Raw genomic sequence first — 19756 nt, 5'->3', positions numbered from 1 at the left:
CAATTATTTAGATTTTTATCAAACTTAATCATGGAATTCATTTTTCAAGGGTTCAAAAAGGGCTTAAGTTTGAATTTGTAATAGAAGCAATTAGGCTGCTATATTCATAAAGAACATAAAAAAAGGCATCAAGTAGTATGTTCACTTTATCGGTAAGTCAATTATATGAACTGAGAAATATTTAGGCTTGCTGAAAGCTTCATTTTCCTCAACTAGGCTAACAACTTTCCAAAATATCAAAAAGTAGCTAAACAAGGATTTTACCCTAAAATGGGCTAGGATGCAAGCTTAATTTTTGTCCAAGTTCAAATGTTGAAGAGGTTTTCCAGGATTTTAGTCTTGTAATACCGGTCATTAGCATATCCCAACTATCTATGCCTACATGATTTCGAAGATTATAAGCCTACTGTCCATGGTTAAATACATGTTTTAATCAAGATATAGGTATGGGAGTAGCCTAGAAGAGGTAATACCTAGCTGTAAATGCATGATCCCAAAATGAACTCACGGTCTCCATCTTCATCTACTTTCAGACTGTTCATAATCATGATTAAATTATGATAAATTATCATAATCATGATCTTCTTACTTCTCCCTTTTATTTTCGGAAAGCTGTTATTTCTTCTTTACAATATTAGGCCCTTCCCTTCTGTCTTTCCCGACGTCTTTCTACATTCATCGTTTTCTGGGAAACTCGGTAATCTGGATTGTACAGACCGTTACTGCCGTTACGGTTTCCCAGTACGACACAAATTGAGGATTATAATGGACCCGCATGCCAAACTATGAAGTAAAGGTTGGTTGTTCCGTTTTCTAGGAGCTTTACCAGCCAATAAATTTGAAAACGAAACCATGGCGTTTACCAAGAACGACAAAAAAGCTTCTAAAACTTTTCAAATGAAGAGACTTTCACACTAAATGAAATCTGGAAGGACAAATTTGACGACCTACTTAAAATATGACTAAGAGATCAAACTCATATGGCAATGGCAAAGGAATTATCCATGTAAAATCTTTTGTTCCCTAAAGGGAATCCTATGAAGACTAAAATCAGGCTGCAGTATTTGAGTGACTATTATAATAGAAAAAAGGAGAATAGATGACTCAGGGAAACCGAGAAAATATGGGACGGAGAACTGCAAGACAGTCAAGAGTCTACATTATCTAAAACAGGTAATGTAGAATGCTCCTTGTTTCTCAGTTTTCCGTCTTAGTTTCCCTAAAAATGCCAATAACACATTCCAAAGTTTTCTTGAACGATAAGATGGTTTTACCGGATTAAACACTTGTGACGAAAACTCTCAAAGATAGTCTAATTTGAAATGAAAGGCTTTTTTTGCAAATAATTTGGATTTCTAAATTATTTTGTCACATATAAGGTTTTGTAGCGGTTGGATATAAGATGAATTCCCCGTCGGAATTGTACTTTATGTCATTTCATTAAAGCATTTATCACCATTTTGGCAAATATTTAGATCACTTCTACTACGGAACGGATTTAAAGCGAAAAATTTTCTCAAGTCGGTAAAATCACCTTTAAGATGAGTAACAGCGTGGTATTCAAACAATGAATTTTAAAGTTTTGTTCTAGTTTTCTTTGTCCCTTACCCTTTGCAAACAAGTAAGTATTAATAATTAGAGATAATAAACATAACTTTCTGACTTAACGTTTCATCAAGCAATCCTAATTTATGAAAATTATCTTTAATGTTGGCAGTATTATCCTCAAATAAAATCAGAAGGCATCAATTAGTCCACACTCAACCCAGGCTTGCCACAAGGGAACTTTTAGAGATTTTTTACACCTTTACACCCGGGGTGCCACTGGAAACCCTTTTAAAAAGGATACCTTTTATTATAAAAAGGGGATGTTTTTTTTCTATTTCAAACCTAATTAATTTTAGTTTCGTTTTTCATTTACAAAAACTGTGATAGATATAAATGTAAATAGATATTCAATGCAAAAAAGCCAGAGCCATGGCAACAAACATAATACTACTTTCAACCCATAGACGAACAATCCAGCAAAAATATTACAAGGACTCCCTCTTTCCCTAACTTACAAAACATTATCCCTAATGTATCTTGTAATATATTTAATTGGCCATTATCATCATAACTAAAAAAAAGCAGGCATTTTACTATGTCTTATTTTTTAAAATCCTACCTTAAACCCTAAGCTTTTGTAAAGAGCCAAGTCAAGGAGATTCTCGTTAGTTTATCCACTCATTTCGCATGAGTTGAGACTATCCATCACCTTTGCCCTTCCTAAATATTTACTTCTTTTCCCAAGAACTAGAAAATTACCACTGCCTGCCATATACCACTTAATTTCATCACCATTTAAACCCGCTTTAAAATAACTAGTATAACCCAAAACCTCCTTCCATTGCTGGTAAACACAAAAGGTTGTTGAGACCACGAATTCACACTAGTACTTATGGATATTCTGATCTTACGACATACCCTTTACCAATTATTGCAAGATTTTAAATCTTCAGTCCTACCTCCATTCCTTTATTTCCAACACTAGACAATTCACAATCATTTAATGTTACCTCCATGCATAGCTCATTAAATTTTCCTTCTATCCTTCAACACCTCGAGATAAGCAGTATCTACTAACCTATTATTCGGCAAACTAATAAGCTTTCGTCAGTATCAAATCTACACAGCAATTCTTATAATTTGGCTATTTTTTCGGTTTTGAAGCATGCAACTTTCCCCTGCTTCCTGTAAAATGATTAATTTGGTCTAAATTTTAAGAAACACGTAACTACACTGCTAAAGAAAATACGTACACAAGTAGTTTGAATTATTTTACCGGAACAAGAAATACTACAACTGCAATATGGATGGATCTGAACACGGGTATCAACCAAAAATATTGTTGGGAGACATTACAGGAAGAGCTTTGACAAAGGATCAGAATTTCAAAAATTCCAAACACAGTTCACAAAAATTTTCTCCCAGAATACCAAATGGGATAAATGACCGCCCCCCCCCCCCCCGTGTAACGTCCTCAGCCGGTATAGCATCTTTAACATGTTACATTAGGCTGTGAGAAAAAAGAAAAAAAAAATCTTTCTTCATTTTATTCTCCAAGAAATATTAATTAACACTTGTTTCAAAACTACTCTTAATCATTTTTAATAACCATCCTCAAAACTAAGGCTTCTTCATGCAAACTCTAATTTAAAGTATAGAAAATCTGAAGCAAAAAAAAGAACAAAGAAGAACAGAAAACAGGATCACTTCCTCTATATCAAGTCAGAATTTGAAAATAAAATGGAGAATGGAAATAAAGAAACGTAAAGTGGAGAATCTAACCCTAGCAATTGTCTAGACCAGTCTTTTTCAACCTTTTTTGTCTTGAAGAATTCTTAAAACTAATAAAATGTATCATAAAACCTCTCCAGGAACGATATTTTTCTTTGTTATGTTTTTCTTCGTGGTTCGTGTGATTGCATCTTATTTCAATCTGTCTCGTGGAGCATCTACGAAACTTCTGTGAAACCCTGGGAATCTATGGAGCACTGGTTGAAAAATCCAGGTATAAAATATCAACTATAAAATGAACTTTGAAGTCAAAATCTAGACTTGTCAATCCAATTGTATAGACTCTTTTAAACAATTACGAACAATAAAAACACAAAATTCACAAAAAAAATCACTGCGCAAAAAAAGAGATCGTAAAGTCCTCCATTTGTACGTTCATGAAGGAAAAAGCGGAACAAAACTAGTTAAAACAAGAAATGGGTGGATAAATCATCATCTTAACTTGATCTTATCTATCATAATCCACATGCCAATAGCACACTGAAACAATTACAAAAGTTCTACACTTTTGAAAGACATCAAATTATAGAGAAGAATTGTGGTAATTCAAATATAATGCCCTCTACAGAATTTGCCAATTTTATTGATATCAGTTCTGTTTCAGGCGCTTCCTAGGTGGGCCGATTGGTGGTATTAGCTGAGTGGCTAGAGCCCGAAAGGCCTCTGCAATGAGATGTGGATGGGTCTGTATCATTGACTTCCAGTCGGATGTCTCCATTACATAAGTTGCATGACTAAAAAACGAAAATCAAATAAAAGAGAAATGAAACAAACACCAAAGAGAACATCCCTGCAGTGTGGAGGGACAATAAGATAAACCTAAAATACTTTCTTCGGCAGAATATCAATGAGTGTTTTCCTGAAGTCACTCTAGGCATTTTATATACCACCTAGAAGCCTATACTGGACATATAAATAAATTATATATATATATATATATATATATATATATATATATATATATATATATATATATATATATATATATATATATATATATATATATATACATACATATATATAGCCGAGTCGGTTGGTGCGCTGGATTTGGGATTCTTTGTCTGAAAGGACGCGGGTTCGAATCCCAGTGTACCCAATTGTTCAGTTTGGGACGGGAGTCAGTGGCGTGACTCCGTAAGCTTAGCCAGAGTCGACCCAGCTTTAAATGGGTACCTGGAGAAATCTGGGGAAGGTAAACAGGAAGGGTGTGCGAAAGCACAGGATGGTTGGCCCCCAACCCCCCATTGAACTTCCTGGCTGAAGGACCAAGAAACGGAGATCAGCACCGCCGGTAGGGACTGTAAAGTCTAATGCCGTATCCTTTACCTTTACCTTATATATATATATATATATATATATATATATATATATATATATATGACATATATATGATATATATATGATGTATATATTATATATATATGTATATATATATGTATATATATATATATATATATATATATATATATATATGTATATATATATATATATATATATGTATATATATATATATATATATATATATATATATATATATATATATATATATATATATATATATATATATATATATATATATATATATATATATGTATATATATATATATATATACTAGCTGTTGGGGTGGCGCTTCGCGCCCCCCAAGCCCCCCGCGCGCGTAAGTCTTTACGCGCCATATTAGTTACGCGCCATTGTAGTTGTGTCCCTGTGTCCCACCTGTGAATATAGATAGATTTATATATGTGTTTCAAACTACGTAAAAATTGCGAATATACAACATTCTTGGCTTTCCTATTGTCTGTCCATATACAAAGCCGTATGTACTAATAATGAAGTCATATGCAAACGCTCTTTTTACAAACAAACAAACATGCATACACACAACTTGTTTTTATATAGATAGATAGATAGATAGATACAATACAAATTAACTACGTAAAACTTGTGAATATACAACAGTCTTCGCTGTCCCATTGTCTGTGCGTATAGATAGATTGTCAGGTTTACCGACCCTCAAAGAAGCAACATACAATTGTACATTGGTAAAGCAATCTGTATTAAGATCTATACCGCATTTTTCTAGTGATTGCCCTTGAGCTTTGTTGATGGTGGTTGCAAATGCTAATCGAATTGGGAATTGCAATCTTTTAAATTGAAAAAGCAGATCCGTTGGAATCATGGGAATGCGAGGAATAAGAACAGCCTCACCCTCATAAGGCCCTGTCAAGATTGTGGCCTCTATTAGGTTTTCCATTGTTTTTTTTACGGCAAGTCGCGTGCCATTGCAAAGCTTTGGTGGGTTGATATTTCTTAAAAGTATTATTGGTACGCCTATTTTTAGTTGTAGCACGTGTGGTGGAAACCCTGAAGGATCTATGGAATTTAAAAATTCAGATGGATAATTAACCGCTTCATTTGGTTCCAAAATACAAATTAACTGCGTAAAACTTGCGAATATACAACATTCTTCGCTGTCCAATTGTCGCTGCATATAAATAGATTGTCAGGTTTACCGACCCTCGAACATGAACGTACAATTGTCCATGGGAAAAACAATCAGTATTAAGATCTATACTACATTTTTCTAATGATTGACCTTGAGCTTTGTTAATGGTGATTGCAAATGCTAATCGAATTAAGAATTGCAATCTTTTAAATTGAAAAGGCAGATCCGTTGGAATCATGGGAATGCGAGGAATAAGAACAGCCTCACCCTCAAAAGGCCCTGTCAAGATTGTGGCCTCTATTAGGTTTTCCATTGTTTTTTTTACGGCAGGTCGAGTGCCATTGCAAAGCTTTGGTGGGTTTATATTTCTTAAAAGTATTATTGGTACGCCTATTTTTAGTTGTAGCACGTTGGGTGGAAACCCTGAAAGATCTATGGAATTTAAAAATTCAGATGGATAATTAACCGCTTCATTTGGTTCCAAAACTGTGTCGACTGACTTGTAAAAGACTGCCTGGTCTCGAATCTTGGTCAAAACAATATTGTTGATTTCGTGGACGTCTATATTTTGGGTGCGAGAATCGCTCTTTCACTTAGCCATTTATTATTTTTATAATTTTTTAGAATATTCGGAAATACTTTTTCAATGAATTCATTTTTGGACGTCACTAAATTACAGAAATCAGCAGGTAGTTGTATACGTCCTGAAATTGAGTCTACTGGGAGCTTTCCGTTTCCCATTGCCAGCAATTGATCTGAAAATGTTTGACCAGAGTCAACGTTTTGCAATCGGACACGCATATTTGTAGTTAATTTTAATGTTTTTACGTGTGCCCATAAATTAGAATTTTTCAGGCAAGCATTCATTTCGTCTGCAGGAGTTGATCTTGGTATTATAGGTAATGTTTGCCTGAAATCTCCCGCAAGCAATATTAATGTGCTGCCAAAGGGTTTCGACTTCCCTCGCAAATCTTTCAAGCATTGATCCAGAGCCTCGAGCGATTTTTTGTGTGCCATTGTGCACTCATCCCAAATAATAAGTTTGCATTGCTGCAATACTTTACCCATCCCAGATGATTTGGAAATATTGCACGTGGGAGTTTCTGTAGAATGCAAGTTCAGAGGCAATTTCAAAGCGGAATGAGCAGTTCTTCCACCAGGCAGCAATGTTGCGGCTACTCCGGACGACGCAATTGCCAACGCTATATCATTTTTTGATCCAATTGATGCCAGAATCAGTTTTATCACAAACGTTTTACCAGTACCTCCTGGCGCATCCAAAAAGAAAATTTCTCCAATGTTGTTATCGACACTATGCATTATCGTATCATAAATGTCTTTTTGTTCCGACGTTAACTTGGAAATGTTATTTTGTACATACGACAATAGATCACTCGTACTGTAACTTTGTTCACGATCCAATTCTACACATGTCGAAACAGCAGCGATACGGTTAGGTGAAGGCATTCCCAAATCCTGAAGAGGTTTGTTTGCCATACGTACGCACAAATTTTCTATAACAACTAAAGTGTAGTTATAAATTTCTGATGTAAAATCAAAAGTCATATCTGACGTCTCTAACTGTTTTCGATGGAGTATATCTTCGGACATTTTTGACTTATATTTTTCCCATAACTCTGTAGGAGCTGATGGAGAGCAAGTTGTTAAAATGATGCCAAACAATGCACGAATTTGACTTGGGGTTGACGTTTCGCACGCGTCATTGATGCAGTTATCCCAGTGTTGGTCATTCTCCAATAAATTCAGAGCTCTGCATGCACTACGGTAAGTGTCATGTATAGTACCATTTACAGTCCTCAAATACTCAAAGGATGTCGGACGGGGTACATTCACCAAAAGCAGGCGTAGAAAGAAGCATTCATGTTGATTGGGGTGAACGGTGTAGAGTCTTCCTATCGTGGTATCTTTGAAGATGGTAGGTTGGCCGTCGACTGACTTACCCTGTTTTCGACGTTCAAATACTTTATTTTTAGTATTCCACGTGTAATACGAATGCACTTCAGTATACAGCAGTTTTTTTGCAAAAGAATCATTTTTGCAAAGCGAAAAAAAAAGCTGTTAATGTTGTATCCGGTGGATTCAGGACTCTTTGTTGCACGTTGGTTTCCGTGAAATAAACACGTTGACCATTCTATAAATGTACCGCTAAGTGAACAACAGCTGGACTACGTTCATGTATCGGAAATGAAAGAATTCGCCAAACAGCTTCATTACTACTTATGTATTTTCCAGCCTGATATTGTACGATTTCATCGAAATCTTTGATTTCGGGCTGCAAGCCAAAAACTGCCATGTCACTGCCTTTGTTGACGTATTTACATATGTATTTGATTGCCTTTACGGAGTTACAGTATTCAACGTTTATGTGTGCATTAAATGTTTTTGATAATAATGGGGAATATGGAACAACCCACTGGTTATCTACTTCGATGGTGGTACCGTTACGCTTCTTTATTATTGCTGTTTTACCGCCATCTTCAGTAGATCTTCTTCTATATTGTGGGTAACCATCATTGCCAGTAATTGTGTTTGATACTAAAAGTCGAGGATATTGCTTTGTGCACCTTCCTTTGGCCATGCATGGTGAATTTTCGTTCAGTGCACCGCAAGGTCCATGTATCATATTTTTTACAATAATATCATGTAACCCCTTATCGACATTTTTATCAGGTATTTCAGCGGAAATCACATCATCAATTTCGTTCGAAGTAATTTTTTTATGTAGCCAGATTAGTATATGTGCGTGTGGCAAACCTCGTTTTTGCCATTCGACTGAGTACATCCAGCATCCCACTGACCCAAACACTTCAAGTTTTACAATGTAGTTTATCAGTGATTTCAACTTTTGCCGGAAGACACGGGCCGTAATGTCATGCCTATGAACCGCCGATTGTCCTTGAAGTAAAAGCTGCAGTATCTCGTCCCAAGATTGATTACATGTAAATGTAATAAATAAATCTGGACGACCATAGAGACGAACATACGCAATAGCATCTTGAGCATATTCATGCATATGACGGGGACTGCCAGCATATGACGAAGGTAAAATTGTTAATCTTCCAACGTTTGTGGTATTAACGTCATTTATAACTGCATCTCGCAAATGAATGTATTGTTCAGAGCGGAGCTTGGTCTGATTCAGGCGGATATATAGCAAATGTTCTGATTCAATTTTAGCATACATATCAACGACGAATTGGTGAAACAATTCACGGCATTTTAAAATATAATTTTCTTCATCCTACCGAATCATTAGTCTATAGGAATAATAATGCATTGCACTGCATTTCTTATTCATTTCTTTGTTAGTGGCTGGATTCATCAATTTAATATTAAAGTGATAGCCGTCGGCTCCATCCCAAAAAATGATAGGATATTGTAGGGCATCGTAGCATCGATGAGTTTCAGCAATTCTTAACAACTGAGCGTTTCGCTTATGAAGATTAATATCTCGAGGTAAAAACTGATCACCGACCATAACGATTGCCACTTCGTCGATAGTTGGAGCATTGTATCTACGCACATGTTGGCCAGGAGGCGTTTTGTCAGCGGAAATAACAATTTTATGCGTATCAGTAGGCATCAAATCGATGGCTGTTTTGAACAGACGCACTAAATTATTATTTTCGTGGAAAAGATATTGCAATTGGGAAACGATTGTCCTTTCAACGTTGGGAGAAATTTCGCAACGTGCATTCAATTCAGAATTTCTATCACTGATGAAGTACAATTGTAAAAATTTATGATTCTCGCCTGAGAATGGTAGAAGGGACCCTGCTCTATGATAAATTTGCCCTTTTACTTTGAAAGTAGACATAAATTGATCTGGATTTTCGATTTGGGCTCCAAACGACGTCATTTGGAAACATGAGTTGTATTTTCTGATTTTTGACAAAAAACGCTTAGATTCTGACGTAGTTCCAGTAAGGAAAGTCTTCAATGGCTCTGGTGGTGCAGCCAATAGAGGAAGTTTAACTTTTCCTGAGGCGCAACACATTCCCATTGTTTCACCATTGAATTTCAAGGCCTTGCAATAGGGACAAATTTTAGACATTGTCCCGATTTGAACACATCTACTCAAGCTATAATCATCGACTGGGTTGTACCTGAATGCCAGGCGATAACTTTCAGGTTGCTCTGATTCCTCGGCACGCTTTCTTTTCTTACTTTCTCTATCAGCAGCAAGCCTGATTTCTTGCTGTTCTTGTGATTCCTCGGCACGCTTTCTTTTCTTACTTTCTCGATCAGCAGCAAGCCTGATTTCTTGCTGTTCTTGTGATTCCTCGGCACGCCTTCTTTTTTCACTTTCTCTTTTAGCAGCAAGTCTGCTTCCGCGTTGCTCTGGTAGTTCCTCGGCACGCTTTCTGTTCTTTCTTTCTCTATCAGCCTCAAGCCTGTTTCCTTGCTGTTCTTTTGATTCCTCGGCACGCTTTCTGTTCTTTCTTTCTCTATCAGCCTCAAGCCTGTTTCCTTGCTCTTCTTTTGATTCCTCGGCACGCCTTCTTTTTTCACTTTCTCTTTTAGCAGCAAGTCTGCTTTCGCGTTGCTCTGGTAGTTCCTCGGCACGCTTTCTTTTCTGACTTTCTTTATCAGCAGCAAGTTTTTTGGCATAGACTCTTTGAGCATCTTCATCGGCTTTTGCCATGGTAAGTTCATCAGTCATTGTAAACTTAAACATTAATAGATTTCTACGTGAACATATGTCTTAAATATCTTGAATGACGTCACCGTCAAAGCAAAAATGACGACAACTAATTTCATGACGTCATTCAACACAGAAACATGACGTCACCTGATCCACAGACAGACACGCAGACAGACAACTTATTTTTATATATATATATATATATATATATATATATATACTAGCTGTTGGGGTGGCGCTTCGCGCCACATATATATATATATATATATATATATATATATATATATATATATATATATATATATATATATATATATATATGTATATATATATATATATATGGTTTTAACTACGTAAAACTTGCAAATATACAACATTCTTTGCTGTCCCATTGTCTTTGCATATAAATAGATTGTCAGGTTTACCGACTCTTGAACATGCAACATATAATGGTCCATGGGAAAACAATCTGTATTCAGATCTATACCTCATGATTCTAATGATTGCCCTTGAGCTTTGTTGATGGTGATTGCTAATCGACCATTCCCTGTCCCGGTGTCCCGGTCGTCATTTACATCCCCCTGTTTCCCCCGGTGTCCCCGTTGTAGTTGTGTCCCTGTGTCCCAGTCGTCATTTATATTCCCTGTGTCCCGGTCGTCATTTGTATCCCGGTGTCCCGGTCTGTATATACATTCGTTTTTTAGTTTTGTTTTTCTCCTTTATTTTTTTCCTTTTTTTTTCTTTTTTAGCTTATTTAGATTTTTAGATTTTTTAGTTTTTTTATTAGTTTTTAGTTTTTTTGTCCCGGTCGTCATTTATATCCCCCTGTTTCCCCCGGTGTCCCCGTTGTAGTTGTGTCCCTGTGTCCCGGTCGTCATTTATATTCCCTGTGTCCCGGTCGTCATTTGTATCCCGGTGTACCGGTCTGTATATACATTCGTTTTTTAGTTTTGTTTTTCTCCTTTATTTTTTTCCTTTTTTTTTCTTTTTTAGTTTATTTAGATTTTTAGATTTTTTAGTTTTTTTATTAGTTTTTAGTTTTTTTTCTTTTTAGTTTTTTTGTAGTTTTTACCTTCTTTTTAGTTTTGTTAATTTTTTTTTTACTTATGTCCTGGTCGTCATTTATACTCCCTGTGTCCCGGTGCTTTGTTGATTGCTAATCGAACATTCCTTTTGTCCTGGTCGCTTTCTCTTTGAGTGTCGTCATTTATTTTTTTCTTTTTTAGGGACACAACTACAATGGCGCGTAACTATTATGGCGCGTAACGACTTACGCGCGCGGGGGGGCTTGGGGGGGGGGCGCGAAGCGCCCCCACCAACTAGGTGTTGGGGTGGCGCGAAGCGCCACCCCAACAGCTAGTATATAGATATATATATATATATATATATATATATATATATATATATATATATATATATATATATATATATATATATATATATATATATATATATATATATATATATATATATATATATATATATATATATATATATATATATATATATATATATATATATATATATATATATATATATATATATATATATATATATATATATGTATATATATATATATATATACATATATATATATATATTTATTGGCGACTCATTGTCGCTTCTATATATGGATTCTCATTGTCGCTTGTCTTCTAACCGCAGCCATTTTGAGCCTTTTCTTGATGTCATGGCGTCATCACAGGTTCGATAGAGCCACCATGTGAAAAAGAAGATTTCTCTCTTAAAGTCCTGACCTATTTAGATCGTTTTTGTGGCCGGTCATCGCTGTTTCTTGTATTCCAACCGTAGATTCCATTGTCCATTTTTGTTCATCTTTACCTCAGAAAGTTTTTTCCACACCATTTGCTTTAGCTGTTTAGATCCATACATCATCTCAATTTCTTATGACGTGATAGATAACAAATACATCTTTTCCAGTTTCCAACCAGATCACTCTTAAAAATTTCGTTTACAATTCAATGTGATTCTCGATGCCATCTGTTCCATGCATTTTTCTTTAGATGTTGCGATTCTCACTTTAACTAGTTTTCTAAGGACATTTATCTGTGCTTCATTTTCATCAATCAACCCCTGATACACTTTAAATGGCCTGAAATGAGAATTAGCACCTTTGTAAAATCAAATTTTTTTTATTAGGTCTTTAACTTTGGCTTTGGCTTGTCTTTTGTTATTAATCCATCTCAAAATCCAAAACCCAATCGTTATAGCTATCATTTTTAATTTTGGCACGTTTTGATTCTCGCTATCGCTTATCTTCTAACCCTGTTTTTCATGCTTCTTCATTTTGTATTTTCATAACTTTAGACAATCTACTAATGCCCTTTGCTTTAGCTGCCCTTATTGACCTAGATATACATGATGTTCTGGGTTTTGGATTTGTTAATTGTTCAGGTGATGGGACAAAAACTTTCTTTTCTTTCTAAGAATTATCATTTATAACACATGTAAGTTTTGTTTTTTGCGTCTTGTCTCATTTGACAGTCCAGGTTGTTCAGTTTCACTATTATTATTTAACTTTTTAATTCATTTTAATAATTAATTAATTAATTTCATTTATTAACTACGCCCTCTCTTTTATTTTAATTAAGACAAAGTTTTGAAAATGCCAGAATGATTACAACCGTTAAGTTATTTGCTTGAAATTTTGCGCCCCTAGAATTTCTGCCCCGGGGACAAGTGTCTCCTGGATACCCCATAAAACCGCCTCTGCGTGGCAATGGTGACACACTTTCTGATGCCAGTACCCAAACGATAAATTTTAGTTAGAAAATAATCTACAAGGCGTCACAGTTTCAGTTCAATAAGATACATCATCATTCAACCAAATTTTTACGTTTCAAAAGTTTGAAGACACGAGTGCTTGTAAAATCAACACATCTTTCTCTTTGTGCAACCCCTCCCCTATCTGCAGAACTACCCAACATGTCAAACACAAAATTGCAAAGAAAAGAAGAACGAGGACAATTAAAAGCCAGTGAAAGAATTGAAAATTATGCAAATATTTCGTTCAAGACCTCCGCTTGACCATCCTCAGTGACTGACTCAATGAACTGCCCGGAATGTCTGCATAATTTTTCAATTTTGTCACTCACTGTTTATTGTCCTCGTTCTTCTTTCCTTTGCGATTTTGTGTTTTGTCACACTTAGCCAGTGTGGTCTCAGAAATTATTTACCCAACATGTAACATAAACATCAAGTTTTTCGTTGAAGTTTGCAAATAGTTTAAACGTAATCTATTACATTTATTTTGCCATAATTTTATATAAATGCGCTGAGTCAGAGTCTCAAAATTCAGAACATAAACAACACCACTTCAGGACTTGCATTACTTCACTTTACGTTTCGTTTTATATTTTAAATTATAGTTCACTAAATAAAAAACATTAGATAAATTTAAGAAAATTCATATACATATTCATTAAAACTTAGGCGAAAGCATACAAGGATCGCAAAGAAAATGCATATTGCGTCAGAGATAATTATTTATTTTGTCACAGGCAACTAGTTATCATGATATATTATTTGAGATATAATAGTTGGGACACCCTCTAGCAAGTACTAAACAAGTTAGGTTCCCAATTATAAAGATCCATGTCATGCCATGCAAATTGCTTTATATGCCACATCTATTCCTGTTCCTTAAAATTTTGTGAAAGTGCGTAAAGCTCATGAGGACTTTTGAGGCTTACCCAGAGCCCAACAGAGTCTATTGCAATTACATGTAATAATTTATGGAGCAAGCACAGCTATTGTGCTATTACAACAATATGTTATGCGTGTCGTATTACTACACTTATAGCGCAATTTTAAAACTGAAATGAATTTCTTAAAAAAAAAAAATTTCAAACCCCATAGACAATGAAAAGAAACAAAATTTTGGGAAAATGACCTGTATAAACAAGACGTACTCAGCATGGAAAAGAAACAATATAAAATAAAACTAGATAAATTAAGAGAGCATTTTTAAATCAAGGAAGAATAAAAGAAAATAATCAAACTGAACATACTACTCCATAACACAAACCACAAAAGTAGAATGCACAGTGAAATAGCCAATCCTCTCAGCAACAACACAGAAGCGAATTTCGCCATTATTTCACAAAAGAAAGAACGAAGTGTACAAACTCAACTTACGTGTTAATAAAGTCTATAGACTGTGCCTTTAACCGTTCGGCTGAATGTAAATATGCTAATATTAGGACCTCTGCTACATTTTCTACTGACAAATTCAAACTTATGGCTTCTTCACACATTACTTTTAATCGGTCAAGAGCATACTAGAAAAAAAAGAGGAAATATTAATAAATTAAAGAACTTATGCAATTCAATTTGGGGGACAGGATATAATTCCACATGTTTGATGTCTTTAATTTATTAATTCACATTCATTAATATCATGATCAATATCATTAATACCATTATTGATAGCATTAATAATCATTAAAACAATAATCTTGCAATAGAAAATTTTTTTATTAAGACAAAAGTATTAATTACAGCTAGACACATGAATTCAGATTATCCATGAAATGAATAGATAGTTTTGAAGATTACTCGTAATTAAATTGTCTTTCCAGAAGAAGCCGAAAATAATGACATTTATCATAAATTACATTTAACATGAAAATTTTCGAACTGTAAGAAAATCAAAAAACATTTTCAGGCCTCTATTATGGGGGATATGGATCTTGCAAAAACCGATTTTTTTTTTGTTTCTTTACTATTACTTCAAAGAAATGGAAGCAATTTTATAATCATATGTTATATATAATTGTAATCGATAATAATTATATACTAACTAGCTGTTGGGGTGGCGCTTCGCGCCACCCCAACACCTAGTTGGTGGGGGCGCTTCGCGCCCCCCCCAAGCCCCCCCGCGCGCGTAAGTCGTTACGCGCCACATTAGTTACGCGCCATTGTAGTTGTGTCCCTATGTCCCACCTGTGAATATAGATAGATATATATATATATATATATATATATATATATATATATATATATATATATATATATATATATATATATATATATATATATATACATATATATATATATATATATATATATATATATATATATATATATATATATATATATATATATATATATATATATATATATATATATATATATATATATATATATATATATATATATATATATATATATATATATATATATGTTTTTAACTACGTAAAACTTGCGAATATACAACATTCTTTGCTGTCCCATTGTCTGTGCATATAAATAGTAGTTTTGTTAATTTTTTTTTTACTTATGTCCTGGTCGTCATTTATACTCCCTGTGTCCCGGTGCTTTGTTGATTGCTAATCGAACATTCCTTTTGTCCTGGTCGCTTTCTCTTTGAGTGTCGTCATTTAGTTTTTTAGCTTTTTTACTTTTTTTATTAGTTTTTAGTTTTTTTGTAGTTTTTGCCTTTTTTTAGTTTTTTCAGTTTTTTTTTTAGTTTTTTATTGGTTTTTACCTTTATTTTAGCTTATTTTTCAGTTTTTCCTTTTTTTTAGTTTTTAGTTTTTTTAGTTTTTTAGCTTTTTTATTTTTTTTATTAGTTTTCAGTTTTTTTTGTAGTTTTTGCCTTTTTTTTAGTTTTTTTAGTTTTTTAGCTTTTTTATTAGTTTTTAGTTTTTTTGTAGTTTTTGCCTTTTTTTAGTTTTTTTAGTTTTTTAGCTTTTTTATTTTTTTTATTAGTTTTTAGTTTTTTTTGTAGTTTTTGCCTTTTCTTAGTTTTTTCAGTTTTGACGTCACCTGATCCAGTTTTCTCAGGTGACGTCACCTGATCCACGATCCACAGATCCACAGACAACTTATTTTTATATATATAGATAGTTTTTTTTTTTTACTTATGTCCTGGTCGTCATTTATACTCCCTGTGTCCCGGTGCTTTGTTGATTGCTAATCGAACATTCCTTTTGTCCTGGTCGCTTTCTCTTTGAGTTTCGTCATTTATTTTTTTCTTTTTTAGTTCTTTTAGTTTTTACCTTTTTTAGTTTTTTTTAGTTTTTTAGATGAAAATTTTTTTTAGTTTTTTCCTTTTTTTCTTTTTAGTTTTTTATTGGTTTTTACCTTTATTTTAGCTTATTTTTCAGTTTTTTCCTTTTTTTTATTTTTTTTTATTTTTTATTTTTTTTAGTTTTTTACCTTTTTTTAGTTTTTTAGTTTTTTTAGTTTTTTAGCTTTTTTACTTTTTTTATTAGTTTTTAGTTTTTTTTTTGTAGTTTTTGCCTTTTTTTAGTTTTTTCAGTTTTTTTTAGTTTTTTATTAGTTTTTACCTTTATTTTAGCTTATTTTTCAGTTTTTTCCTTTTTTTTTTAGTTTTTTTTAGTTTTTAGTTTTTTTAGTTTTTTACCTTTTTTAGTTTTTTTAGTTTTTTTAGTTTTTTAGCTTTTTTATTTTTTTTATTAGTTTTTAGTTTTTTTTGTAGTTTTTGCCTTTTTTTAGTTTTTTTAGTTTTTTAGCTTTTTTATTAGTTTTTAGTTTTTTTTTGTAGTTTTTGCCTTTTTTTAGTTTTTTTTAGTTTTTTAGCTTTTTTATTTTTTTTATTAGTTTTTAGTTTTTTTTGTAGTTTTTGCCTTTTTTTAGTTTTTTCAGTTTTGACGTCACCTGATCCAGTTTTTTCAGGTGACGTCACCTGATCCACACATCCACAGACAGACAGACAACTTATTTTTATATATATAGATATAACAAAGGGGTACCTTTATAATTATACTTTTTTCTAGACTTTTGCCACAGTTAAGGAACGTGAACGATATTTTTTGTTGAAATTTTAAAGCAGGAATTAGTGATTTTGATTTGAATTAAGATTCCTATTGAATCCTACAGGGAAACATAACTCAGAGAAGAGTTCAAAAACTATAAAATTCGGGTAAGACATAAATTAAAGTGAAACTAGAGAAAAGTTGTATACAAACAAACACTGAAAATACAAAGATTATTACTGACAATAAAATAAAAATTATTGTCGTAAATTATCAAACAGAAATAATTATTTTTTAAAATTATGATATTAATACAACAAAAAGGTTTAAGTTAATCTTGAAAGAAATTTATCCATGGTAATTATTATTTTTTTTCCTATTTATTATTAATTTTTTAAAAATCCTAAATCAGAGAAAGATTTCTAGCTTAAAAAAGGGAGAAAAAACGTTAGGAGATGAGGGAGAGGTCTCTTCTTAATCTGATCTGTGTTTTAATAAGAGTGGAATTTGAAATTCAAGTTTGAATAAGGTAGATCATATTATTGATTGGTATTAGTAATAGTCACATAAGTTTGCTTATGACCAATTATGACAGCTTATTACAACTAATATTGCATGAAGCATGCAAAGCGAGAGGTGACAAAAAGTCTGCGAAGCACGCTTTAAGTTAGATAAAGAGCCAACAAAGAAGTAATTTATCACTTTCGGTTCCCCCAAGTAAAACTTGACAATTATTCACTTTTGCTGAGAGTAATTAAAAATGTTGCCTTTAGACATCGAAGATAAGGGGTAACCCAAATACTACCTCCACAGAAAAAAAGCCTTTGTCCCCTACAGTACAGAAACAAATAAACAAAATATCCGCTTGTTTTCGTCTTCTTATTACTTGCAACAGGAGCTGCGTTGTTTTGTATTTGTTCACTTATTTTTCCCCCTTCCTTTTATTAATGTCCTTTTCAAACGTTTTAATATCAATTTTTTTGGTTGTGGCTTAGGCTATTTATTTTTATCTTTTTATTATGTTTTGACCAATCTCAGTTGGAATAATGGCTAACGAATGGATTTTCATTCTAACAATTTTAATGCTGACATTCCTTTGGTTCTTTCCACTCGCTACACTGGGATGAAACTATCCTAGCTCCAAACAGGCTCCGAGTGAAACCATCCCACCTCCAAGTGTTCTCCGATTGAAACTATCTATTTTATGCCAAATTTTGAGCTGACTCCAAATTTGCAGTCGGAATTGGTACCACATAGCTAGATGTCTTCCAACTCACCTTTTTATTTCTTATCCTATGTTGCAAAGTTGCTTTCCTGAAGTCTTTATTCAGATTTGAGATAGTTTCATAGTTACATAGCCATTTATTACAAATGAAGCTGTAAAGTTCGGTTTCTCCCTTATAACCTCTTTTTGAAGTACTGCAAAAACAATCTTAAAAATTTCAAGAGCATTCCTGAAAAGTAACGGTTATGGATATATGATAGTTTCATTCGGAGCCCATTTGGAGGTAGAATATTTTCACTCCAGTGTATCGAGTTCAGTTGCTTTTTGGTTGGTCCTGTTTTTATTTACTGATCCCAAAATTCAAATTCAGCCCACCGGGGCTTGTGGTAGCATGATCTTATATAATTTCTAGATCAAAACCTGGTATTCAAAAACACTGATTTTGTGCAGAGAAAAGGGGCTTATATCCAGGGAGGGGTAGAGGGCCCGGGTTACCGAGTTAGAACCCCTCTCCATCAAAAATGTTTTCTAATTCATGGATTGGTCATAAAAATGCAGGAATAAAGAAATCGTCTCCAAAAAATTAACAAAACGCTTCTCAGACTCGTAAATTGGTCTTAAAAATGCAGGTGAAAAGACTCCAGTTCGTCCAAATTCAATAAACAACATCAAACCTTTCAAGTTGTTATTATACTTATTCACAATCTGTTTTTACCGATTTATTTAAATAGACTGCAAGCATTAGAACTGGAAATGAGAAACCCTCGAAGGTTTACCTTATCTGCAGCCGCTAGTAGATCGTCTGCCATTCAATCTAAACAGGTGGCTTTACCTGTATAGACAAAACGTAGCATTTCTCTAAAGACGTCAGATTCAACGTTCGCCCGATTACAGCGTCGCTCTTCCATTTCATGCTCAAATATAGCAGCAAATACAGGTGTCCGAGCTGAAATAAAAGAAGCTTTATCATCATGAACAGAAGAAAACAAAAAGATATTTGACCGATATTTTGAAAATAAACGCACATCCCCCCCCTCATATCTCTAGTAGTCTTTAAAGCTAAAAAGGCTTGTATAGAACTTAAGTATGGGAACCCCCGATACTTAAGGCTGTTTTAATAATTCATGGTTACATTCTAGTCAAGGGGATTCAAAACCTTAAAACCCGTTTGCGAGTCTCGGCGTAGGCAGACCGTCAAAGATCATTAGTAAATTTTGCAACACCACAGGTGACTCCCAAGGTGCTTTCGGTAAAAAAAATATAGATCTTAAATGTTCGTAAATCGAAAAGCTAGTTTAAAACAAAGAAAATATATAATCTATTGCTAACTGTTAAG

General features: G+C 33.6%; 2 protein-coding genes across 2 annotated transcripts in view; both read right to left on the bottom strand.

Moving 5' to 3' along the window:
• Positions 1–19756, bottom strand: part of LOC136037522 (putative ankyrin repeat protein RF_0381) — a 74641-nt gene that overhangs the window by 4943 nt on the left and 49942 nt on the right. The window contains exon 5 of the mRNA XM_065720243.1: positions 19253–19366. Within this exon, the coding sequence (XP_065576315.1) occupies positions 19253–19366 (114 nt within the window). The remainder of the gene's footprint in view (positions 1–19252; positions 19367–19756) is intronic.
• LOC136038087 (speckle-type POZ protein B-like) lies at positions 3007–19300 on the bottom strand. The gene is made up of 3 exons (XM_065721088.1): positions 19197–19300; positions 14611–14753; positions 3007–4073 (listed from the first exon to the last, which is right to left on the bottom strand). The coding sequence occupies exons 1-3, from the start codon at positions 19227–19229 to the stop codon at positions 3929–3931; spliced, it is 321 nt and encodes a 106-aa protein (XP_065577160.1). The 5' UTR covers positions 19230–19300; the 3' UTR covers positions 3007–3928.

This window comes from Artemia franciscana, chromosome 17, assembly GCF_032884065.1.
Source record: "Artemia franciscana chromosome 17, ASM3288406v1, whole genome shotgun sequence".
Classification (NCBI taxonomy): Eukaryota; Metazoa; Arthropoda; class Branchiopoda; order Anostraca; family Artemiidae; genus Artemia; species Artemia franciscana.
This window is presented reverse-complemented; position numbering and strand designations above follow the sequence as displayed.